At 43.7% G+C, this 27,312-nt stretch overlaps 1 protein-coding gene across 1 annotated transcript in view; it reads left to right on the forward strand.

Annotated features, from left to right (window-relative positions):
- Nucleotides 1–27,312, forward strand: part of TSPAN2 (tetraspanin 2) — a 172,330-nt gene that overhangs the window by 39,792 nt on the left and 105,226 nt on the right. Inside the window, exon 2 of the mRNA XM_040423829.1 lies at nt 15,793–15,898. Coding sequence (XP_040279763.1) covers nt 15,793–15,898 — 106 coding nt within the window. The remainder of the gene's footprint in view (nt 1–15,792; nt 15,899–27,312) is intronic.

The raw sequence follows: 27,312 nt of genomic DNA on the forward strand, positions 1-27,312 counted from the left end.
TTTCACAGTGTCCAGCATGTGAGGAAAATTACATGACAACCTTACTCTGCATGCCAGTATGATTACAGCAATGCTAAATGAAAAAAAATATTCTGTAACTCATCACATTTTCTATGTTACTGTCGATACAGCTCTGTGAGGGCTGATTTTTTCCAGGGTGAGAGATGGTCTCTGTGGGTATCATTTTGGTGTACAAATACGTTTTTGATCATTGTTTTGATGAGACGAGGTGACAAAAATTTTTGCCATTGTGAATTATTTTTTTACCTTGTTCACTGTACGGAATAAATAACATAATATTTTAACAGTTCTGACATGTATGGTGGCAGTTACAATTTTTCGATGTAATTTAAAAATATTTTACGAGCTTCATTAAAATGATTTTTACTCTTTTTTTAGTTGCCTGTAGCAGGGTGTAATAGGAGCAGCAACATGGCAGGACTAGGGGACATGTCCCCTGGCTGCCATGACAATTATTCGACACCCAATGATTGTGTTGTCATGAGGGGGCGATCGGAGGACAGAGGGAGCCCCCTCCATCAGTCTACTCAGATGCTGAGATTGGCGTTCTCTTCGATCCCAGGCACTGCAGGTGTGTCTCAGATGTATAGCACAGCACCACCTCATATGGAGGGGGCTCAGATACTCAGCATAAACTTTTTCACCATTACCATGCAGTGATCTGACCATTTATGCAGCACATAAAATCATTGCATTTCAGCAGCATACCCCCATGTGTAAACCGGAATGTGCTGCGACAAACACTGGAACTCTCTGGGGATGAATGATCGTTCATCCCTGTGTAGGTCATTTGATCGCTGCATGTAAAGTGCATGTAACTAATGAGCAGGCAGTTCTCGTCAATGCTCATTCTCAATCATTACCCAGTTATAGGGGTTATGTGAATGGATCTTTACTCAGCATGAAAATGTAACTACTTTGAGGTTTCATGACCACGTTTTCCACTTGCTTTTGTTTGTTCCCCTTCTGCTAAACCTGTCACTGGTTACCTGCAGTAATCTATGATGTTTTAAGGGTATGGCCACACTTGGCCGGACCTGTAAAGGGAAGATTACTTACCTGCTTCCCAGCGCTGGCTCCCCGCTCCTTCTCCCCCAGGCCTGCGATGCTCCGCCGAGCTCCCACAATGTCAACATCCAGTTTGACATGGCCGCAGCGGAGACCGGATCCCCTTGTCTCATTTGACCATTTGACATGACGTAAGGGGAGCCGATGACCGTCGCGGCCAGTGACTGTCTTCGGCCATTCCAAACCGGATGTTGACATTGAGGGAGCCTAGTGGAACATTGCAGGCCTGGAGTAGAAGGAGCAGGGCTGGGAAGCAGGTAAGTAATCTTCCATTTGCAGGTTCCGCCAAGTGGGGGGTTTGGTTTGCCAACCCCCCCCCCCCCCCCCTCCGTTCTTGCACAACCCCCTTAAGATTCAGGAGCACTTTTGAATCCGTTTCCAGTCCCCTATCATCCAATTACTTTAATTGCTTAGGGCCTGTTCTTCAGCGAACAATGTATGCCTCTATGTTGTGGAACGTGAGGCTTATTGTGCCACAGGGAATGATACATTTGAAAACATTGAGTTTGTTGTTTCCATTTCATCCTCACTCCAGCCTATTGTTTGTGCAGGGACAGTGAAGGGTGACAGGATCATAGACGTGTGCAGACAGATGAAGCAGTTAGTTCGGAGAGCCGACCTAGTCATTCTCCTTGTTATCTTATCTGTGTCTTAAAAAAGAAACAAGTAATCTTATTAAAGTCATTTCCCCATGTTTGTCAAAAAATAACACTGACTTTTTCCTGAACTTCTAAATTTACTTAATTATTCTCTTACTGTATGTCACTTAATAGCTTGTTTTGGCAGAACAAGATGTACCTTGAAGAACAGATTTTTTTTTATAGATTGCCAATAGAGTTTTTCTTATATATTTTGCTTGGAATATTAACACAGAGACTTACAGTTACACTTCTGTCTTACCACATAACTAGCCTTTCAGTGTACTATGTCACGTGTGTGGGTAAATGAGCATCACACCATTTCTGACCGTTTGTATCCTCTGATCAGTTCGGATGTGATGATGGAGACTAGGCTAGCTGCTATGGAGTCTCCGATACACTGCACAAATACCGACCAACAGTGCAGGTTTTGCCTGGGCAATCCTGCGAATTGGGCTGTGAAAAGGGCTAGGATTCTGCAGACTCCCAAAATGGCCATTTTGTGGTCATTCCAGGCATTCCTGGTGGTCCAAGGGGTGGGAATTGCACATCCTGATTTTTACTTTTTAAATGTTGGTAAGTATGTGCACACATAGAATAAAAAAAGGAGATACATGTCGTACTTACTTTTATTCCGGCGCCTCTCGGCATGCGCTGCCGCCAGAACTCTGCCCCGCCCCCATTATAGTCAATGGGACGAGAGCGGTAGTCCGGGGGCACACGTGCACTAGCGGCAGCAGGGATCCGACAGCCTGCCGGAGTTCCTTGCTGTTAGTGTGAAACTAGCCTTACATAAACTCAGAAGTAGGAAGAGCACCGTGGATCTCGTGCAGTCTAGCACTGTGGTGAGAAAAGCTACTAGAGGCTGCAGCCGCCTCTTTGTGTGTGTCTCTGCCTCATTCTCTCTCTGTCTGCATGGTTACTTAGCCTTAGTGAAACCACACATGAACAGTTGAAACGGAACCTGTAAGCTCTTCTGACATATCTGTTTTATTAACTACTTGCATTCCCCGTGTAATAAGAGTTGTGGAGCATCTATTCTTATGACTGTATGTTGTGCCATTCCTCTACTATCCCTGCTAGAAGTTTATAAATTAATTACCAGCAGCCTGCAATAAAGGTCCATCTGGGTGTTACCAGTTGGGGGGGGGGGGGGTGTCCCTGCCCAGTCTGACAATGGCAGCACTGATTGAATGGTGTCAGACTGTGCAAGGAGACCCCCCCGCCCCCCCAAACTGGTAACACCCAGTTGAACATTTATTACAAACTACAAGAAGGAATAATAGAGAAATGGCACAACACGGAGTCATAAGAATAGATGCTCCAGAATTATTACATGGCTAATGCAAGTAGTTACTAAAACAGACATGTCAAGAGAGGGGACAGCTCCCCTGTACATACAGTTATGGGCACCCGTATATAAGAAAGATATAGTTGAGATTGAGTGGGTTCCGTTGCATTGCAGGGGTTAACCCATGATCAATGTAAAAAATGTAAATCAGACATCATGTAGTACATGACAACCTCTTTCTAACAAAGCCAGAACCAGCCCTGTACCTCACATGGATCCTAAGATCTCCACATTCATTGCTCTGCTAGATTTATATCAAGCTGACAGCTCAGGGGGCGTGTCTTTTCTGCTGCAGCTAAGGGGGCGTGTCTTTTCTGCTGCAGCTACGGGGGCGTGTCTTTTCTGCTGTAGCTCAGGGGGTTTGTCTATTCTGCTGCAGCTCAGGAGGCGTGTCTCAGCTCTCCCTATCACAGCTCAGGAGGCAGTTGAAGGATGAAACTGAGCATGTGTGGCCATCTCAGTGTGCAGGATAATAATAAGAAAAAAAACAGCAGGTGGCGCTGTACAGATACATTTTATTGAATAACTGAGTGGCTATACTACATACATAGTTACATAGTTAATACGGTTGAAAAAATACATAAGTCCATCAAGTTCAACCAAGGGATAGGTGGGGACGCGAATCCCAGAAGTAAGCTACTACATTTTAAATTTTATGCAATTATAAAAGTATTCAGATCCAGATGCTGGTCTGAAAACTGCAAAATATTTTTTTTGGACAACCCCGTTATGTAAAATAGAATGGGTGGAGTACCATATAGAAAAATTACAGTTTTTACATTGGAGAAAAGACTGTTTAGGTCTTTTCTTTCCTGGGATCCACACTGTGTGGTCCTAGTTTGAAGTAGAGGGTCAAATATTAAATGTATTTGGTGGAGATCGTACATTATGTGTGTTGGAAATTGTAATGCAAATTAGGAACTACTCATTGTTTTCAGACAGAATACAGCAACCAGTGCAATAACAAGGAGAATACACACTTCACAGTGTATTTTCATATTTCATATTAATATGAGATTGTGCAGGGCACATACTGTGTTTTATTGGGGGATTGTGCTCTTTGTAGACAGAGAACTAGATAGAAGTCCATGACTAAACAGTATTAAACCTTAGCATTACTCTTTGATGTTGCTATAGCATCGGACCAAATAACACACGCAGCACAAAATCCTCCTCTCCGCTTCGGACAGCCTAAGGAGGAATTCTTGACTGTCAGTACTGTTGGATGACCGTCTAGTAAGACAAGGATGAAAACAGTCACTGATGTTCAGAACAGAAGTGACTGCAGTTCAGAATTTCCTTCTCCTTGTAAAACCCCTTACAGGAATCTGACAGCAGACTCTCTGGCAGTAGGAATAAGCAGGGCTCTCGTTGGCAGAGCTCTCCTCTGGTGCAGGCCCATATTTTTCAGCCAATTTATTTTCCCTTCGTTCCAACCCTTAGAAAACAAATTAATTAGTATTGAGTTTCTAAGTCGGTTGTTCTATATACTGCATTTATGAGCTCATTCTAGCCATGAATGAACCTTGCTGTAGTTATCACTACTAGGTACGGCCACATATGCAGGTCTGGAAACCGAAATCAGAAGTAGATCATAAAAGGAGAGAGTGTTAAGGATATGACTTCTCTTTTGATAAATTCACTCCTGGTTTTGACTTCCAAAACTGCATCTAGAAACTTGAAGGTGTGGCCGTACCCTCCTTACGTCCTAAATCTCAATTGCTTCTCTGCCTCTTCTTAACCTTGTCAGCATGTAAGCATTTAAAGGGGTTGTCCAGGGAAATACATTTGATTGTTACCCAAATAAAAAATAATAAAATGTATGGTATGTTCAAATGTTTAGTTTTTTATTTTTTGCTTGTTTTTCAATGCCGAAATCTGAAGCAAAAAAATACCTAACAGTAACTACTCATTGATTATAATAGCTAACGGTGCCATAGTTCATAATCCATGTTAAAGAGAAAAAATTGTGGGGGTCATTTATTAAACAGAAATACGTCTATGGGTACTTTCACACTAGCGTTTTTCTTTTCCGGCACTGATTTCCGTCATAGGGGCTCAGTATGCGTTCAGTATGCATCAGGATGTCTTCAGTTCAGTCATTGCTGCGGTATTATCTCCGTCCCAAATTCCGGATCAGCTGCTGGAATTCCGGATCCGGCATTAATTTACATTGAAATGTATTAGTGCCGGATCCGGCATTAAAAATACTACAATGCCGGATCCGTTCTTCCGGATCCGTTCTTGCAATGCATTTGTAAGACAGATCCACATCCGGATCCGTCTACAAATGCTGTCCGTTTGCATGCAGATTGCTGGATCTGGCAGGCAGTTCTGACGATTGAACTGCTTGCCGGATCACTCTGCCGCAGGTGTGAAAGTACTCTTAATTCTGAGTTTTTCTGGCGCAGATTGAAGCGCAAAGGTCCTTTGCACAGCAATCTGCAACTTTTCCCCGCTCACGCCAGGTCAAAAAAAGTGGGCGGGGAAGGGGGTCTTGCCTGCAGTCCCATCTCATTCCTAATTTTTGACCCCTGTTTTAGGCATAGAAAATGGTCTAGGAAGCTGTCTTACATTTAGAAGCGGCAGTGAATCCACCAAAGTTTATGTAGAGACGGGTGCCTCTACATAAGGGCTCATGCACACGACCATATGTATTTTGCGATCCGCAAAACACGGATCTGCAAAAAAAAAAAATGGTTGACATCCGTCTGTCGTCCGTGTTGCATCCGTTTCTTTGCGGATCCATTGTAACAATGCCTGTCCTTGTCCGCAAAACGGACAAGAATAGAACATGTTCTATTTTTTTGCGGAGTGGACATGCGGACCCATTGAGATGAATGGTTCCACATACGGTCCGCAAAAAAAAAAAATGGAATGGACGCGGAAAGGAAATACGTTTGTGTGCATGAGCCCTAACTCCGGCAGATCCACCGCAAGCGCAGGGCTTGTTAAGACCGGCGTCTAAAATACCAGTCTTGATAAATGTGCCCTAGTATTCTGCGACAAACAGCAGCTTGTGGATTAGCTCTATTGAATGGGGCTAAGGGCTCGTTGAGACGAACGTGTGCTGCCTGTTGCCGTATTGCGGACCGCATTTGCAGATCCGCAATACACGGGCACCTTTCCGTGGTCACTCCGCATCACGGATGCGGACCCATTCATTTCAATGGGTCCACAAATCCGGAGATGCGGAACGGAACACTATGGAAGCACTACGGAGTGCTTTCTTGGGTTCCGTTCCGTGCTTCCGCACCGCAAAAAGATAGAACTTGCTCTATCTTTTTGCGGAACGGAAGGATCGCGGACCCATTCAAGTGAATGGGTCTGTGATCCCCATGCGCCTGCCCCGCGGATGGTGGCCGTGCATTGCGGACCGCAATTTGCGGTCCACAGCACGGAGACGGGCTTCACACATTTGTGTGAACGAGCCTTAAATCTGAGGGTGGATCCATGAAAATCCACATCAGAAATCCGAAGGGAAATCTGCAGCAGAAGTCGGGATATCAGAAAGTATATTAGTAGGTTTTATTATATACATTTCGCCTGTTGGGTCCACTCTGACTCATACAGAGGGTCCCGAGTCCCCGCTCAATTACATCCATGTTCCTTCATTGGGAAAATAGGAAGGGGCTGTTTTAGTGAGAAAGGCGGTCTAGGATCTTCCGCCTATTTGGTTTCAGACTTGTACGTCTTTATTTGCCCTTGTAAAGTCTGTAAAATGTTTTATGCAATGCTGTATAGTATATATAGAAAAATACTATAACAATGTTGAGATTACTGCTATATACGTGAATGCTGGGGATTTGTCCTTCGCCTATCTTTGTAATAGCTTTCTGAATATTATTAATAAAGCTTCAGATTGAAGAAATAGTTTGTTTTGGCAGTCACATACAGATTACATTTATTCAGCTGTGTGACGCTTAGATTACATTACACATTGTAGTGTAAGGCCAGAAATTGGGACCCACTGCCAACTAATCCACTAAAGCCAGCCATATACGGTAGACTGTGACTGATTGTACTACTTTATTAGAAGCATAATTTAGTACCAGGAGACGGGATTGTATTAAAATTTTTAGGTGTCTCTAATACTAGATATACAGCTGACTTTCAACACTTCTTATTCCTTCTCCCTGCAGAAAGCCTACACTTGGACCCTTTATGTAACTATTCTCCTATGTTCACCTTCAAAAACCATGGTACAGTTTTCTTATAGAAGAAAAGGTTCCGTAACTTTGTGAACACATTATATAACTTATGTTGTACCGGTCCTTAGTTATAGCTTAGGCAACTTTCAAACTAGCATTACTATTTTCCGTTATTGAGATCCGTCATAGGGTCTCAATACCAGAAAAAAAACGCTTCCGTTTTATCCCCATTCTTTGTCAAAGGGGACAAAACGTAACAGAACGGAGTGCTCCAAAATGCATTCCATTCCGTTCTCATACCGGACAGCATGCTGCGGTTTGCTTTCCGTCCTGGGATGCAGAGCAAGACGGATCCGTCATGACCCACAATGCAAGTCAACGGGGACGGATCCGTTTTCTCTGATACAATCTGACACAATAGAAAACTGATCCGTCCTCTATTGACTTTCAATGGAGTTCAGGACGGATCCTTCTTGGCTATGTTAAAGATAATACAACCGGATCCATTCATAACAGATGCAGATGGTTGTATTACCAGTAAGGGTACTTTCACACTTTCGTTGTTGGATTTCGGCAGGCAGTTACGTCGCCGGAACTGGCAATCTGTACGCAAACGTATACCATTTGTAGATGGATCCGGATGCGGACCCGTCTCACAAATGCATTGCGATACCGGATCCGTCTCTCCGGTTGTCATCTGGAAAAACAGATCCGGTATTTATCTTTTGCACATTTTTAAAGGTCTGCGCATGCGCAGACCGCAAAACCAGATCCGTTTTTTCCGGAACACGCTTGCAGCGTTTTGATGTCCCCCTGACGATGCGGAGCCAAACGGATCCGTCCTGACTTACAATGTAAGTCAATGGGGACGGATCAGTTTTCACTGACACAATCTGGCACAATAGAAAACTGATCCGTCCTCCATTGACTTTCAGTGTAAGTCAAAACGGATCCGTTTGCATTATCATAAAAAAATAAATGGTAATGAAAACGGATCCGTTCTGAACGGATGCAAGCGTTTGCATTATAGGTGCGGATCCGTCTGTACAGATACCAGACGGATCCGCACCTAACGCAAGTGTGAAAGTAGCCTTAACTTTATGGCTGATTGGTGTACGCCATATAGAGGTGAGCTTCTAATATGCGGATAAAACACAAAAGCTAATGTGAACTGTAACTACAGCTTCAGATTTAGAAGTTGAAATTGAAAGACATAGGAGTGTGTATGCTTGGCTGATGTGTTTTCATTCTGCTCGTCTGTAACTCTAGGTAACTAGAGAAATTTCTTGGTTTTAGTGTTTGCAGAATTTGTATACCGTGTCTTAGACCAGGAGTATGGAATGTCCCTGAGTATACACATACCTTAGCTGTAAAGTAAGTAAACAGCAGCTAACTGGTATTCACATCTTGTAAAATAAAGACAAACTCTGAGGTTTTTGCCATCACTGTGCAAAACGTGGTTTCCTGTGTTTCAGTTCTCAAGGACTAGCGAATTCTGCACCACCCCAGTCTAACAATAGAGCTTCTGAGAAGAACCTGCTTGCCGTAATCTCACTTAGGCTAAGCACTGCCATATTTCCTGTTGTGTTTTATTCCAGACTCTCAGGAAAACTGGAGCAGGAGTAGCTGATAACGTACAACTGATTATACATAGTCCACAAGTCAGACGCCATTTCAGTGTTTCGGATACACTGCAATAGCCTCTCCTGTCAAGTGTTTCAGCATAACATAGTCAGCAACTGGTCTTAATCTCAAGGGAATATCCCGTAATTTGTAATCTTCCTGGAATTGTCATCCTTTGTCAACAATTCTTTGTTAGGTTCAGGTATTCATGTCTGAGCCATAGAAATTCGTTTAGTACAGCTTCACCTTTGATTAACATTTCTACTCAGCAAATATAAAATCTTATACAGTACTGTGTGGGGGAAAAATGCTGCAAAGTAAGAATGCTTTCAGAAACAGAAGTGTTAATAGTTCATTTTTGTCAATTACCAGAATACAAAGTGAATTAACAAAAGAGAAATCTAAATCAAATCAATATTTGGTGTGACCACCTTTTGCATTCAAAACACCATCAATTCCTCTAGGTAGACTTGCACTCCATGTTTGAAGGAACTCCGCAGGGATTTGGAACTCAGTCAGATTTGGATCCAGTCTCATGATTGCGGACACCATTAGGCTAGGTCTACACAACGACATGTGGCGCACGACACATAGGGCACAACTACACTGCAACATGTGTCGCGCGACATTTTGTCGCACCAATGTCGCGCGACAATTTTTATAAATTTTTATAATAATAGTCTATGGTGTCGCACTGCGACATGCTGCAGTCGCAGCATGTCGCATTGCGACACCATAGACTATCATTATAAAAATTGTTGCAACAAAAAGTTGCGCGACAAATGTTGCAGTGTAGTTATGCCCTATCTGTCGCGCGACACATGTCGTCGTGTAGACCTAGCCTTAAAGGGATTCTGTCACCAGGATTTCACTTACTGAGCTGTTAACATCACCACATCAGTCTCCATGATTTATATTACAATATACTAGTATTACTGCCCTGTGTCTTGTAATTTGTCTATAAAATAGCTTTTATTAATATGCAAATTACCTAAATAAGGCGCCCAAGGGGCTGTCCCTCTGTCCGTTGGAGCCCAGCCGCACCCCTTCTCCTTGAGCCCAGCACCGCCCCACTGCTAATTTATTCACTCCTCATCGCCGTCCTCATATGCCTGGTGCGCCGTAATCTCGCGCATGCGCTGTGGATAGAACTGTCAGCGCCCACGCGGTGTCCTGGCATTAGCCTCACAGAACACATTGTGCATGCGCTGACTGGTCTTTCCACGGCGCATGCACGAGATTACAGCGCACCAGGCATATGAGGTCGGCGATAAGAAGTAAAAAAATTAGAAGTGGGGCGGTGCTGGGCTGAAGGAGAAGGGGTGCGGTTGGGCTCAAATGGACCGAGGAACAGCCCCTTGGGCTCCTTATTTAGGTAATTTGCATATTAATAATAGCGATTTTATAGACAAATTACAAGACACAGCGCAGTAATACTAGTATATTGTAATATAAATCATGGAGACTGATGTGGTCATGTTAACAGCTCAGTAAGTGAAATCCTGGTGACAGAATCCCTTTAAACCTGACCAAATCCCCAACTCCATTTGCTAATATGCAGCCCAAACTTGCAAGGAACCTCCACCATGCTTCACTGTTGCCTGCATTGTACCGCTCTCCAACTCTTCGGCGAACAAACCAACAAACCGCCTTCTGTTACAGCCATTTTTCTCCATCCTAGTTCCAATGTTTTTGGGCATAATTGAGTCGCTTGGCCTTGTTTCCACTCGACTATCCACAAAAACATAGGAACTGGGGTGCAGAAAAATGGTGCTCTGGACCTCTGAGATTTTTCTAGACTTTTTGTAAATTGATAAAAATAAACTATTAACACTTCTATTTTTGAAAGCATTCTTCCTTTGCAGAATTTTTTTCCACACCTACTTAAAATGTTTGCACTTTTGCTTTTACTGTGCTTTTACATTGGGCTAGTCTTATTGATCTTATTGCGGCCAGGGCAGCCAGAGGTCTGTAACACCTGCACATCCAAAGAGTCTGGTTTTCACATTTTGTGACGAGGGATTGTGAAATCTAGCGCAATCTCCACTATTTATAAGATAAATGAGGCTTTGATATATTTTATATATGTGTCTTTTATATATTTTATTTTTATAGATTTTCTTTTAATATCTTTTATATATGGTAAGGGGTTGTCCCAAGATTTAAACTTATCCTATCCACAGGAACCCCATCGATCAGAATAATAGGGATATTGTGTATTTCACCCAGTATGAATGGAGCGACAGTCAAGCAGTTGCTCTGCAGCACACTTTATCACAATGAGACTGCCAGAAATGGCAGAGCACAGTCCGCTAGAAGTGAATGGAGTGGTGGGCGCTGCCGCTCCATTCACACAGGTGACTTGAGGGCCCCTATTGTTGGGATTGCTGGTGGTCGCTGCAGTTGAACCTCCAGCGATCATGCATAGTCCCCAGTCCTGTGGATAGGCGATAAATGTTCTCATGGAAAAACCCTTGTAAGTCATGCACAGAAGGGTTGCTGACATTTCACATTAATAGGATTGAACTATCCTGATCTGTCTGATGGCAGGGTACTGTTAGGTGTCATCTGTCATTGTGAACAAGAAATAAACTGAAATCCCAGCAACTTATAGTCTGGGCTGTCACTATAACAATTAACAGCTGCTTGTTGATGGTTTCCAGTTAGCACGTTTTATTTTTTTTAATTAAAGGGGTTGTGCTGTGTTAGATATTGATGACCTACTCTGATGATAGATCATCAATATCAGATCAGCGGTGGTCCGACTCCTGACACGCCCACTGATCAACAGTTTGAAAGGGTCGTGGCACCTGCACATAATCCTAAAAATGGTTAGCCCTGGAATAGGAAATCGGTAGAACGTTTCCATAACCTCTCTACTGCTATTTAGATTGTTGTGCGAATGAGACGCAGTTTCCAGAAACCACATCTCTCAGGTAAGGTTCAGGTCCCGACGTGTCTAAATGTAAGCAGCACACCCGGATACAATGTGGAAAAACCGATCTAAAACTTGATGCAAAACAATAAACCTGCTAAATAATACATATATAAAAAGAAGATTTAGCATTACATTCCAGCCGTTCTGTGAGGTTGGAAAGACTGGCAGACATGGTTGGAAAACATAGAAATGGCATGAACATCTTTTATTTCGCAGCCACTAACTTGTAGGAGTGGTGCACACTTGTAATTATAGGATACCCTAATGGTGCTGGAAATTCTGAAAATGGAATTGACCTACGTAATATGGAAAATAATCATAGTCTCAGCAGTATCAGTGTCACTAGGGAGCCAGGGTGACATAAGCTGCGCACCATAACATTTTAACCTGTCATTATCTAAGACGTGCTTCATAAATGGAAATAGCAGCTATAACTAGGAGAATAGCGAAATCTTGTTTGTGTATGACACGTGGGCAATGTGAATACTTGGATGAGGTGGTTAGGTTTGTTCTGGAGGGGGTAGATGTCCAAAGGCATACAATGCGTTCGGAAAGACCCTTTCACTTTTGTCACATTTTGTTATGGTTGCGGCCTGGTGCTAACATAAAAAAACAACTTCAAGTTTTTCCACCTCGTTCTGCACTCACTAGCCCATCTTGAGAAAGTGAAAACAGATTGTTAGAAATCTTTGCTAATTTATCGAAAAGGAAAAAGTGTGATGAAAGGAGTGATAAGCGAATCGGTTTGTATTGCTACGTACGAATCCCAACTCATTCATCAAATTAATTTACTTCCCCCAACCCCTGTATATTGTATTGTTCCCTATGCAGCAGGATTAACATGGCCGCCGGTCTGGTGAGGCCATGTTAATCTCCATTACTGGGAGTAACGTCATGTGCATGAATAAATGTGCCACATTTATTAACAAATCCAGGTTTGGAATCCTTAATGAGTATATTTATTCAGTAACAGCGCATGTGTGAGATTAACATGGTCTCACGAGACCTGCGGCCGTGTTATTCTGACCGCATTGGGAACAATACAATATACAGGGGGTAGGGGAACGGTACTTTTAACCCAACTAAGTTAATGTGATGAATGAATTGGGATTAGCAGGTAGCGGTACAGACCGATTCGTTCATGACTAATTCAGACCCTTTACTGAATACTTAGTTGAAGCACCTTTGGCAGTGATGACTTCCTCTAGACTTCTTGGGCATGATGCCACAAGGTTTTCTCACCTGGATTTGGGGATTTTCTGCCTTTCTTCTCTGCATAACCTCTCCAGCTCTGTCAAGTTGGATGGGGACTGTTGGTGGACAGCCATTTTCAACTCTCTCCAGAGATGTTCAATTGGGTTCAGGTCAGGGCTACGCCATTCAAGGACATTCACAGAGTCGTCCCTAAGCCACTCCTGTGTTGTCTTGGCTGTGTGCTTAGGTTCATAGTCTTTTTGGAAGGTAACCCTTCGGCACAGTCTGAGGTCCAGAGTACTTTGGATCAGGTATTTTTTGTTAAGACTATCTCTGTAGTTTTCTCCATTCAGCTTTCCCTCAACCCTGACCAGTCTCTCTGTCCCAGTCACTAAAAAATACCTTCACATGATGCTGCCACCACTGTGCTTCACTGTAAGTATGGTATTGGGCAGTGCCCGGTTTCCTCAAATATTGAGGCCAAAAAGTTCAATCTTGGTTTCACCACACCAGAATCTTGTTTCCCACAGTCTTCTGGTGGCACGCGTGCTCGAGCGGCAGCAAGGATCCAGCAGGCTAAGACTGCCGCTAATGTGAAAGTAGCCTTAGGACTTGTTCACACGACCGTGCCGTGTTTTGTGGTCCGCAATTTGCGGAACGGAACAGAAGGCCCATTATAGAAATGCCTATTCTTGTCTGCAAAACGGACAAGAATAGGACATGCCTCATAATTTATGTGGGGCCACAGAACGGAGCAACGGAAGTGGACGGCACACGGAGTGCTGTCCGCATCTTTTGCGGCCCCATTGAAGTGAATGGGTCTACACACGAGCCGCCAAAAAAGCGGTTCGGATGCGGACCAAAAGCACAGTCGTGTGAAGGAGCCCTTGGAGAGAGATTGTTCAGGATTATTTAAAAGTGTTTGCTTAGTATTGCAGGTCAGTTACATTAATTACAAGACAAACTGCAATACCAGAGACATCCCATGTCTCTAAAAATGAGCAAACCCTTTTTTCTAATCTTGGACAACTCCTTAAAATTTTTCATTTTACATTATTTAACCAAACTGCTGGATTAAAATATATTGCTGCCTGAAGACATGAGCTTGAGGGTCTCATACTGCACAACCAGAGAAGACCTGCCCCACCACAATAGACCCTTATGCCAGACTCTTAACGCAGAGGAGGACTTCATGATCTCATAAATTCAAATCAATATCATCCAGTATCAGCGTATTAAACGAGCACTGGGCACAAAATCTAATTTATGAATATGCCTATCCATTATATTTGAATAATTTAGGTTAATTTGTGTTCTAATGGACTCTTTTATCTGGTTAAGGAAGCCTAAGCATGTGTCGATTTCCATCATTTCATTTTGCAGTTGGCCACTAGTTAGATATATCTGGCATTTGATTATGCAGAACGCCTACATTACAGGATTTTATTTAATCTTAAAACTTCATTCTCCATATGATAGTGAATAAAGTATTCATGAATTATTGCCTTTAATAACATAAAAACTGACGGCATGTACACGAACGTGCAACTCATTTCTTATGGTTAAGGTGTGAACCACAAAATCAGTGCAGTCTGAAAGATCTGTTTTTAGACTACACAGGTCTGTGTATGAGGGATCATGGAGGGAGCAAATGGGCTACGGATGAGATGTGTACTAGACTAGGGTTCTCCAGGATTTTCATATTGATGGCCTATCCTCAGGATAGGTCATCATCAATATGAGTTCACCGGGGGTCCGTCTCCCGGCACCCCTGCCGACCGGCTGTTTGAGAAGGCCGCGGCACTCACTAGAGATCCAGTGAACACAGCATTCTACTTGCAGCTAACCAAGCACAGCGCCGTTCATTTGATAGCACTGTGCTTGGTATTGTGCTCAGTGCCATTCACTTGAATGGGACTGAGCTGTGCCTAGACCATGTGAACAATGAACGGGACATTACATGGCCTAGGAAGAGGCCTAAGCGTTCACAGAGTTCCGCTTCCTCTTCATATAGCTGATCGTCGAGGTGCCAGGAGTCCTACCCCCGCCAATCTTATATTGAGGATAGACCATCAGCATCAAAACCCCAGAAACCTCCTTTAATGGAAAGTGTTGAACAGTTGATTAAACAAACTTAAAGGTGTTTATCCAGGATTTTAATATTAATGGCCTATCATTAGGATAGGCCATTGATATTAGCGTGATGAGGGTCTGGCTCTTGGCACCCCGCCAATTACTGTAGTTGAAGAGGCTGCAGCGCTCCGTTGAACACCGTGGCCTCTTCATGGTTTAAGTACACATAGGAAATTGTAATTGGTTCTTGCCGCTTTGCCCTCTCCCAACAGAATACCTACTATAAATACATTATGCACAGTTAGCAATGTAGAGACCACAACACTGTTCAGAAGACCATGGCCTCTTTAATCAGCTAGTTGGTAGGAAAACAGGTGTCGAACTCCCATCGATCTGATATTGATGGCCTATCCTAACAATAGGTCATCAGTATTAGAATTCCAGACAACCCCTTAAAAGGGGTTGTCACAGTAACAACATATCCCCTAACTACACTGGGCATTTGACCTCTGGCACACCCAGTAATTATGAGAGCAGGGGTCCCATGTCCCCCATTTAAAGGGAGCGGTGGTTGAGTATGCGCACTGCTGCTCTTATCATTGACCCCCACCGAACAGACATTTTTCACTTTAGAATTGACATGCTTTATATTCATTTCAGGTTTGTACATGCTTTATATCCAGTGAATATTGTTCATTGTATTATGGTATTTATGTTTGTTTTATATATTTTCAGCTTGCAGGATCAGCGATAATTGGTGTTGGGTTGTGGCTTCTTCTTGGTGGAAATATAAAAGAATTAAGTGACGGAGATGAAGAAGTGTTTGCATTCTTTTTTATTGGTAAGTACCATGAAAATTATTTTCTTTCTTATGTGTTTGCTATTTCACTATATTTCTTGTTTAGCGCAGAACATTATGCAGATATAATCAGAGACATTAACATCATTTTGGTGCCTTTAAACACATGGGGGGTCATTTATTAATATCACCTCTAGTTGCTGGTGGATCCGCCGGAGTTATGTAGAGGCACCGTTCTCTACATAACTTTGGCGGATCCACCGCTGCTTCTAAATGTAAGACAGCTTTTTTGAAACGGCTGCTCCGTTGCTCTCATTGCACAGAAGATCCGCTACTTTCACTACTCAGGCCCTTTGGAACATTGATTGACAAGGACAAGGCAGTAGGTACAAAATCTCCCTTGGTCCTGTCAATCAATGGTCCAAGGCAGGGGCCGAAGGGAGTTGACTAGATTCGAGCATTTGATGCAGGGGTCTTTTGCAGAATGTAGTATATAGTACATTGGATGCACTACCTGTTCCCTAAAATAAACATCTCTAGTAATGCTAGTAATCCATCAGCAGTTTCCAAGCATTTTCCAATTTGCATTTAAATGTATTGGCATTGAAAGAGTTAAGGTGCCTAACAGGGGCAGAGAAAGGTCTGTGTTGGGAAGCCTTTTGGATCTTTGCTCTGAACACTAGACATTGCAGAGGGTTATATCACAGACATGATTTAACATATTTTAATGTAAAGTATAATGTCTATAGTCTGATTAAATATATGACGAGGTTTACCATAATGTTTGGATGTTACAAGGTTCTTATTGTATGTATTATTATAGTGGCCGATTGGTGTTCGTGATTGGCTAGAAGCAAAGGATTGCACTAATATGTTTGTATTCAGTTGGAAATATACTATATAAGTATATAAGTGTATAAGACCATGTTGTTCGAAACGCGTCAGCCAAAGCATTGGAGCTTTTATCCATGCTGATTTCCCATTAATAAAGTTTTAAAGAATTGCTTTCCCGGATATTTCCTTTCTACTTATGATATTGGATCCGTTCAAGCGTTTTCCATGAACCAGCTCACATGTGGCAAGGTTAAAGGGTGAGCTGAATTTATTACTTTTTTAAATTCCATTTAAAACACAATATATAAGCCTTAAAGGGGTAGTGCTATGCCATGATATTGATGGCCTATCTTCACAACTCCGACTCCCAACAGCTTTTTGAAGAGGCCGCTGCACTCGTGCAAGTCTGCGCCCTCTTCAGTATTTACCTGCATGCCATCTAGATAGTGACAGCAATGCAATGCAATGCAATTAGAATTTTCTCTCCCATTTAAGTGAGTGGGACGAATGGCTGTCAGTGTGCAGCTAAACATTGAAGAGGATGCAGCTCTTGCAAGAGCGCCACGCCATCTCCAAACAGCTGATCTGTGTTGTCGTCTGGAGTCAGACCCCCACCCATCAGATATTGATGACCTCATCCTCCTCTCTGATCTACTGGTCACGCACATTGCTGCTACTGCCTGTGCCCCCCCCCCCCCCGAGGTTTTCTTAATGCTGGCATAGCACATGGGTACCCTGTAACCGTGTGCTAAGCCAGGATTAGCTGAGCAGAGCGGGCTCCTGTCTGTGCCTGCTTCACTAAGCTAAAAGCTGACATGCATGACTCTTAGTTTAGTGAGTTCGGTTTCAAGTTTTAAAGTGGTTTTCCACTTTAAACATCAATTGACGAAGTTATTCAACAAAGTCACGTGCATCTTCGCGAATAGCTAACTTCAGCTCATTGGCACATTTTAATTTTGTACAGAGACAGATCTCCGTACAGTATTATTCCGAAGTTATGAACGAAGCAACAGCCAAAGCTCTCTTCGCTCATCACTACTAATGAGTGCTTCCATAATGGAAGCGCTTATTAGTATTTGCCCCATAAGACGCACTGACACTTTCCCCCCACTTTTGGGGAAAAAAGTGCCTCTTATAGGGTGAAAACTTTGGTACTGGATTTTTCGCCCCATAAGACGCATTCCCCCCCCCCCCCCCCCCCCAAAGTGGGGGAAAAATGCCCCTGCATCTTATGGGGCGAATACTAATGAGCACTTACATTATGGAAGCGCTCATTAGTACTGGAAGACCGAGAAGCGGTGAAGGCTCTGTACTCACCGCTTCTTGGTCCTCTGCTGTCGGCTGTGCAGTGGCTGCACGCAGCATGAGGGCGCTCTCTGACCTCACGCTGTGCGCGCCAGTTTACCGCACAGCCGACAGCAGGAGGAAGAAGATTGCGGGCGGTGAGGAGCGGCGGCGTCCAGGAGCAGAAGTGGTAAGTGTTTTTATTTTATTTTATAAAACATGAGGCTGCTTGGGGCTGATCTAAGGCAATGGGGGTGATAAGAGGCATAATGGGGGTGGTGAGAGGCATAATGGCTAAAAAGGGGGGTAATGAGAGGCATAAGGGCTGATAATGGGGACTAATGAGAAGCATAGGGGCTGATGAGAGGCATGCGGGCTGATATGGGGGTGATTAGAGGCATATCAAAGGCATGGGGCTCTTATCTGAGGTCTGATTAGGGGTCATTTACATTGGGGTCTGAGCTGATGTCTGATTGGGGGTCTGATCTGAGGTCTTATTGGGGTCTTATTAACATTAGGGGTCTGATTGGGGCTGTGAGCTGAGGTCTGATTAACATTGGGGGTTTGATTGCTGGTCTGACCTGAGGTCTAATGAAAAATATTTTTATCTTATTGTCCTCCTCTAAAACCTAGATGCGTCTTATGGGCCGGTGCGTCTCAAAAATATTTAGGTGAAGAAACATTTCTTACAGAGATCCAGATTCCAAGGGGTTTACCATCTTGTCTCACAGCTGTACAAAAATGTGAAGTAAAACCTTAGTCTTCCTGACCAGTTTACATGATATTTGTGCTATGATATGGTTACGGAAAGGAAATACCATCTTGATAATATGGTCATATACTTATCACGTTGCAAGATTTATAGATAAGAAAAACATTTTAGGAGTGAGCATGTAATAAACACAGACTAAAACCTCAGAAAGAAAAAATCTATGTAACATTCTACTTCTTCTGCTGGGAGTATCCAGGGCTATTTTTACAAGCAAGGATTTCCAGATGACACATACAGTAGGCTGCCTAAGATCCGAATATAGCACTGTACCGCTGTGTGCAATGTTGGTGGTACAGCTTATGCAGTGACAGGGTGCTGGCACAACGTTATCATCCCACCCATACCTACCTGAGCCCTTATTCATGTTCATCAGCGAGCAGGAAAGAATTTGTCCATCTTCTATTTTCTTCTTGTTTTCTTCTCTAAAGGGGTTTTCCCAATGCAAACAATTCTGGACCATTCACGGGATATGCCATGAATGTCTGATTCCTATGGATTCCACCTCTAGCGCCTGCACCTCTCTCTAGAACAGCTCCTCCCTCCCCCCTTTCGGACCCCGTCAGTACCCCTTTAAGTGGTTTCCTAACAAAAACACTCTTGTTTCAGATTGATGTTGTCGCTGCTATCAGATTATGGCTGCAGATCTGACTTGTCACAGCCTCATGAAATATCTGATTTTGCTGTCTTAAGCTTTACTTTTTCTCTTTAGATCGCTTGAGTCTGCCAGAGCAAGGCCTCCTGTTTCTTAGAGGTGCTCTGCTCTGGTATATAGATGAGGATAAGGCCTATTCACAGGGGCTGTCTTTATGAGACAACCCCTTTAAGTTACTATGACTCTGAAAAAGTATGATCCACTTGAACCATTAAAGGAATTGTCTGGCGAAAGTAAGAAACACTGTTGCTTAAGAAATACCGTATAAAATAAATTGACTTACTACTGTCCTTGACTTTCAAAACTGCATAGATTTCCAGAATTCAGTTCCAGTCTCATGGACTGCATTCTTTCCAACACAGGCAGGGAGCTTCTCCCCCCTCTGTGTCGGTGACATGCTTGGCTAAGGATATGTAGGCCGAGGGATGCTCGTTCTCAATAACTGGCCCATACAATCAAGCAGCTGATCAGCCGATGAACAAGTTAATGCTTGCCCGATTATCAGCGGCACATCTCCCTGTGGAATCAGGATGCGCTGCCCATGAACGAGGGAGGAACCACTGCAGTAGCAATCGTTCCTACGCCATTCAGGCCGGTGCAAATGAGCGCCAATGGATGTGTTCTCATCCATCAATGCTTACACTGTCCGAACATCGCCCCCCTAACTGTGTGGCTCGTTACCTAAGCCAACCCTAATCTCTGGCTCTGAATCAGTCGTGACTGAGAAGAGAACTGAGCCAGTAAGCCAGCCTTCCTCATCATGTCACCGGCACAGAGGAGGAGGCAGCTGAGTCAGCACGTCACAGCTAGAGCAGAAGCACAACTTCCAGCACCAGCCATGGGGAACTGAAATCCAGCCATCTAATGCAGGGTTTGAAAATCAAAGTATATTAGCAAGTTCATCGGGCAGATTTATCATAAATATATACCAGTTTTCTGGCGTGATAAAGTTGCAAACTGCATGTTTGTGACTTTTTCAACACCACATGTGCAAATATCTGGGTGTTTCTCAAAAATGGGTCGTGACGAGGGCAGGTAGGGGCCAGCATCTCCGCTTCATTTGCCATCTTTTATGCCAGTTTTCTGGCAAAAAAAAAAACCTTCACACCTCAACTCCAGACTTCAACCTCAACTTCATACCTCAAGCTCCCCTCACACTGCAGGTCACCCTCTGCAGTCAGGCTCCATGCTTTGCTGGCAGCTTACCTGCATCCCTGGTATCACTTGGCCCGGGCTAGCTTCCACACTGCGCATCTTCACCACATATGGTTTGGAAGTGCCGATTCACGCTTGCTTCAAGACCATCACATGCCCTGCCCATATCTTCTAGGCAGCCTGTACCCTTGGAGTACCCCTAATACCAATCCCATTAGTAATACCCTCCATATTGTGCCTAATAGTAATACCCCCACAGTACCTCCAGTATTAACAATGCGCCCATAGGGCCCCTAGTAGTGACCCCAGTAGTAACAAGGCCGCCCTATAAAGCCTCCAGTAGTAATAAGGCCAATCGATAAGGCACCCCTATAGAGTGCACTGTAGTAATAAAGCCACCTATAGTGACCCCAGTATTTATAATACTCCTTGTAGTAGTCCCAGTATTTATAATCAGTGATGGTCAGTTCGCAGTGTTCGCCAGCGAACACATGCGGGCTGCCATCTTAAGTAAGGTAGACTCACCCGTCCGGCGATGCACAGGTAAGCCCTTGCCTGTGCCGGGAGCCGGTCTGAAATGAAATGCAGTCACCAGGAGCAGGCAGTTCTGAGAACAGCCACCGGGGGCCTTCATCGGGCTGTTCTTGGAGCTGCCTGCTCCCGGTGACTGCATTTCATTTCAGACCGGCTCCCGGCACAGGTAAGGGCTTACCTGTGCATCGCCGGACGGGTGAGTCTACCTTACTAAAGATGGCAGCCCGCATGTGTTCGCTGGCGAACACTGCAAACTGACCATCACTGTTTATAATGTCCCACTGCAGTGTCCAGTATAGTTATAATGACCCCCTCTAGTGTCAGTATGCACATATTTAGTGCTCCGCCCTGTATTATAATGCCACCCTCCCATAGTGCTAGTATGTATAATGTCCTCACCCCTAAAGTCCCCCTGTATCATAATTCTCCCTTTTAGTGCCCCTTGAAGTATAATGGCCCCCTGTAGTGCTAGCATGTATAATGCTCTCATCCCTCCTATAGTATAATGCCCCAATGTAGTGGTAGTATATATCATGTTACCCACCCACCCCTTCCTGTAGTTCCTCTGTAGTATAATGCCCCCTGTAGTGGCAGTATATATAATGTACTCGTCCCTGTGGTATAATGCACGCCTGTAGTGGAAGTATATATAATGCTTACCCCCCCCCCCCATAGTCCCCCAGTAGTATAATGCCTTCTATAGTGACAGTATATATAATGCCCTCCAGCCTGTAGGCCCCCCAATAATATAATGCCCCCCGTACTGGCAGTTTTTATATAATGTACTTCTCCCCCCCCCCCCCCCCCCCCTGAACTCTTCCCATAGTACCGTATAATGCCCCCTTTGCAGTGGTTATGTAATGCTCTTCCTCTATAGTGGTGGTATGTATATAATTCTCTCCCCCCTTTATTTCCGCCATACTGTAATACCCTCCACTACTGCTGGCCATTTGCCTTACATGTGGTCACCTCACTGCCTGATGAAGGGCATTTCATTCTGCCCGAAACGTTGTTTCTAATGTACCACTATGACTGGCTGAAATGAAATAAAACTCCCACCTGTAGTCCCCCTGTAGTAAAATGCCCCTACCTGTATGCCCCCTCCAGTTGTGCCAAAATACTTATTTGGGTTAAGCTCCATGCTGCTATACAGGCTCTGGAGTGGCACGTCCTGGCGCAGGCGGTTGCAATGACATCACTGCGACCTCCTTCACTGGGTCACGGATGGCAAGATGTTGTGATCCGTGACCCAGCGCAGGAGTTCGCAGTGGTGTCATCACGACCTCCTGCGCCATTCTACTGCCTCATAGCCTTCCGTGCACTGTCATTCACTGCCGTCCCCCTCTGAAACTCCCACAGGGCTCCCCTGGCTTAGGGGCCCGGTTAAAATTGCAACCTCTATGACCGCAATAGTTACGCGACTGGTACAGGCACATGGACTGCCAGCTTCTGCTCCTAATATTTATGCCTCGGTATAAGTTAAGCGCAGCCTCCAGCGGAAGGCCTGGTTATCATAGGCCGGCGTGCCTGGTTATTATCTGCCACCATATATTTTACAATTTCCAAATTGTTTTGTTGGGAATCTCCTTTAAGTTTATACCTGCCTAACTATATATTTACAATCTGTAATTCTGGGACTGAACGGTTTCCTTCTGTCTTATATCGCAAGTTTACACAAGCTAAACAAGATGCAGCAATATGATGTACAATAATATACAGCCCTCGGCATATTTTGCATAAGAGGAGGATGATGCTAATGTGTATACAGACCACAATACCAACTGTGATCATTGTCTTGTGAAATTACCAGTGTCCCACATCGGCAAGATCTGTGCCCGAGAAGATTCATAACACCATAGGCATCTGGTGTCATGATGAACCCTGTCACCTGTATAAATTAAGAGCCCCTCTGCTAGAATTACAGTATATCTTTATTATTTTCTCCTTCACAGGAGTAGATTAATATAGTAAAGAATTTTCTGGCATGAACATTGAAATGTATCTTCACGCAGGGTAATCTGGATAAGTATTGATGACTAATAAATGTTACTAAAAGAACCTTAGGTCTGGTTTCTGCACAATAAGCTGTGCTGAGACACCTACCCTAGGTTCAAGGGAAACCTCATGACCGCCCTAGGTCTGGTTTCTGCACAATAAGCTGTGCTGAGACACCTACCCTAGGTTCAAGGGAAACCTCATGACCGCCCTTTAGGCTTGTGTCTTGTGTGTCCATTTACAGTTGCAAGAAAAAGTATGTGAACTCTTTGGAATGATATGGATTTCTGCACAAATTGGTCATAAAATGTGATCTGATCTTCATCTAAGTCACAACAATAGACAATCACAGTCTGCTTAAACTAATAACACACAAAGAATTAAATGTTACTATGTTTTTATTGAACACACCATGTAAACATTCACAGTGCAGCTGGAAAAAGTATGTGAACCCTTGGATTTAATAACTGGTTGAACCTCCTTTGGCAGCAATAACTTCAACCAAACGTTTCCTGTAGTTGTAGATCACACGTGCACAACGGTCAGGAGTAATTCTTGACCATTCCTCTTTACAGAACTGTTTCAGTTCAGCAATATTCTTGGGATGTCTGGTGTGAATCGCTTTCTTGAGGTCATGCCACAGCATCTCAATCGGGTTGAGGTCAGGACTCTCACTGGGCCACTCCAGGAGGCGTATTTTCTGTGTAAGCCATTCTGTTGTTGATTTACTTCTATGCTTTGGGTCGTTGTCCTGTTGCAACACCCATCTTCTGTTGAGCTTCAGCTGGTGGACAGATGGCCTTAAGTTCTCCTGCAAAATGTCTTGATAAACTTGGTAATTCATTTTTCCTTCGATGATAGCAATCCGTCCAGGCCCTGACGCAGCAAAGCAGCCCCAAACCATGATGCCCCCACCACCATACTTCACAGTTGGGATGAGGTTTTGATGTTGGTGTGCTGTGCCTTTTTTTCTCCACACATAGTGTTGTGTGTTTCTTCCAAACAACTCAACTTTGGTTTCATCTGTCCACAGAATATTTTGCCAGTACTTCTGTGGAACATCCAGGTGCTCTTGTGCAAACTGTAAACGTGCAGCAATGTTTTTTTTGGACAGCAGTGGCTTCCTCTGTGATATCCTCCCATGAAATCCATTCTTGTTTAGTGACACTCTAGGATTCTTCTTCACCTCATTGAGCAGTCTGCGCTGTGCTCTTGCAGTCATCTTCACAGGATGGCCACTCCTAGGGAGAATAGCAGCAGTGCTGAACTTTCTCCATTTATAGACAATTTGTCTTACCGTGGACTGATGAACAGCAAGGCTTTTGGAGATACTTTTATAACCCTTTCCAGCTTTATGCAAGTCAACAATTCTTAATCGTAGATCTTCTGAGAGCTCTTTTATGTGAGGCATCATTCACATCAGGCAATGCTTCTTGTGAAAAGCAAACCCAGAACTGGTGTGTGTGTTTTTTATAGGGCAGGGCAGCTGAAACCAACACCTCCAATCTCATCTCATTGATTGGACTCTAGTTGGCTGACACCTCATTCCAATTAGCTCTTGGAGATGTCATTAGTCTAGGGGTTCACATACTTTTTTCCACCTGCACTGTGAATGTTTACATGGTGTGTTCAATAAAAACATGGTAACATTTAATTCTTTGTGTGTTATTAGTTTAAGCAGACTGTGATTGTCTATTGTAATGACTTAGATGAAGATCAGATCACATTTTATGACCAATTTGTGCAGAAATCCATATCATTCCAAAGGGTTCACATAATTTTTCTTGCAACTGTAATAAATTACCTGGGAAAGCATCGGGCGCTTCCATTAAAAACAGATCTATAGGCCCCATTACACTACATGTATGCGAAAGAGTGTTCTTTTGGCCTCGGCTTAACGGTGTGCGTCAGGGTTTCCATTTTGTAGCAGCATAGAATAGCGCTGCAGATGTTTTTGTCTTTGTTTTTGTTTTTTACGTGGGTCCCTATGGGGGACAGATGCCACATCTATTGTTTCATGTAATGGAGACGGGAGCTTTCCGGTAAACGGACACACAAGACGCCGTCTGAAAAAGGAAGAATTTATTGGAAGTGGGCGACCTGTTCCACCATAGTCTATTTTACCTTCTTTTGATAGTTTACAATAAATGTGAACTCTTATTGATGTCACGTGGTGTAAATAAGGCTACTTACTTTCACACTCACGTTTTGGCTTTCCGTTTGTGAGATCCGCTCAGGGCTCTCACAAGCGGTCCAAAACGGATCAGTTTTGCTCTAATGCATTCTGAATGGATAAGAATCTGCTCAGAATGCATCAGTTTGCCTCCATTCCGCCTCCATTCCACTTTGCTTGCAGCGTTTTGATGTCCGTCTGATGAAACTGAGCCAAACGGATCCGTCCTGGCACACAATGTAAGTCAATAGGGACGGATCCGTTTTCACTGACACAATCTGGCACAATAGAAAACGGATCCGTCCTCCATTGACTTTCAATGGTGTTCAAGACGGATCCGTCTTGGCAATGTTCAAGATAATACAAACAGATCCGTTCTGAACGGATGCATGCGGTTGTATTATCTGAACGGATGCGTTTGTGCAGATCCATGACGGATCCGCACCAAACGCGAGTGTGAAAGTAGCCTAATATAGTTATTTACTAGGTAATTTCTGGATTGGTTGCTGGCTTAGATGCCTAAACATTATTCAGAGTAAAGTAAAATAAGGAGAAGGTTCTGAATGTGTGGGTTGTACATGGCTGCACGTTGTGGTAGCAGAGAGCAGTGGTATCTATACTACATACAGTACAGTACTGTTCGTACACATGCATGGACACCTGCCACATTGACTGGGTATCAGTCACCCACATTGAACAGCCCCTGAATGAAGACACAATTCAGATCTGGAATACAATGCACAATAGTAAGGCTGGCTTCACATCTGCGTTGTGAACTCCAGCGGTCTGTTCCGTCGAAGAAACAGACTGCTGGAGTTCACCATACCCGGCATAGCCGGAAACCACAGTGCACTGCCCCATTCACTGCAATGGGATCCGGTGGTAATCCGGCCGCTTTCTGGCATATATGCCGACTTTCAGCCAGACAATGTTGCATGTAGCATTTTTTGTCCGGCCGAAAGCCGGCATGTACTCCGGATACAGTGACCGGATTACAGTGCCGGCGTTCACAACGCAGATGTCAACCTGGCCTTAGTTGCGTAACTTTATTCTTTATTTGTACCTTGATAATCCTTTTAGGCACTCCAAACTCAAGCCTTTGGTATAGCACAAATGTTTGCCACTAAAACACTGAAACAAGATTATACTAAAAAAGTACTCCTTTACTGATCTTACCAGGATAGTAATAAATAATCTGAGATGAGACGTTACTCCACTTTCTACGCCACCCCTTTACTAGAGTAAGGTTGTGACAATTTGTTTGACTGTTTAAAAAGTCGCTGTTCATCAATGTGGCTTAAATCAGTGACAGGCTAAGGCCTCATGCACATGACCGTATGTATTTTGCGTTCCGCAAAAAAAAAACGGATCCACAAAAAATACGGATGACGTCCGTGTGCATTCGATATTTTGCGGAACGGAACAGCTGGCCCCTAATAGAACAGTACTATTCTTGTCCTTAATGCAGACAATAATCGGACATGTTCTATTTTTTTGCGAAATGGACATTTGAAACGGAATGCACACGGAGTAACTTCCTTTTTTTTGCGCACCCATTGAAATGAATGGTTCCGCATATGGCCCGCAAAAAAAGGAACGGACACGGAAAGAAAATACGTTTGTGTGCACGAGCCCTAACCGTGCCCACATTCCCACCCACATTTTAACTGGAGTGAGAGATTTAAAAATGCAAAGGGTCACTTTTTTTTTCTCCGTAAGTAAACCCGAAAAGTCAAAGTCCGACTTTGCGACTTTATGAATCCAGAATCAAGGGTTTGAAAAATTCCCACCTTAGGTCTCCTGCACACAAACGTTTTTTTTTCCCCGTTTACTTACCGTTTTTTGCGTTCCGTATATGGACCGTATACGGAACCATTCATTTCAATGGATCTGCAAAAAAAACAGAAGGTACTCCGTTCAAAGATGGAACATGTCCTGTTATTGTCCGGATAACGGGCGAGGATAGTACTGTTCTCTTAGGGGCCAAATGTTCCGTTCCGCAAAAAACTGAATGCACACGGACGTCATCCGTATATTTGCGGATCCGTTTTTTGCGG

The sequence above is a fragment of the Bufo bufo genome, chromosome 3 (assembly GCF_905171765.1).
Source record: "Bufo bufo chromosome 3, aBufBuf1.1, whole genome shotgun sequence".
NCBI classification, from domain to species: domain Eukaryota; kingdom Metazoa; phylum Chordata; class Amphibia; order Anura; family Bufonidae; genus Bufo; species Bufo bufo.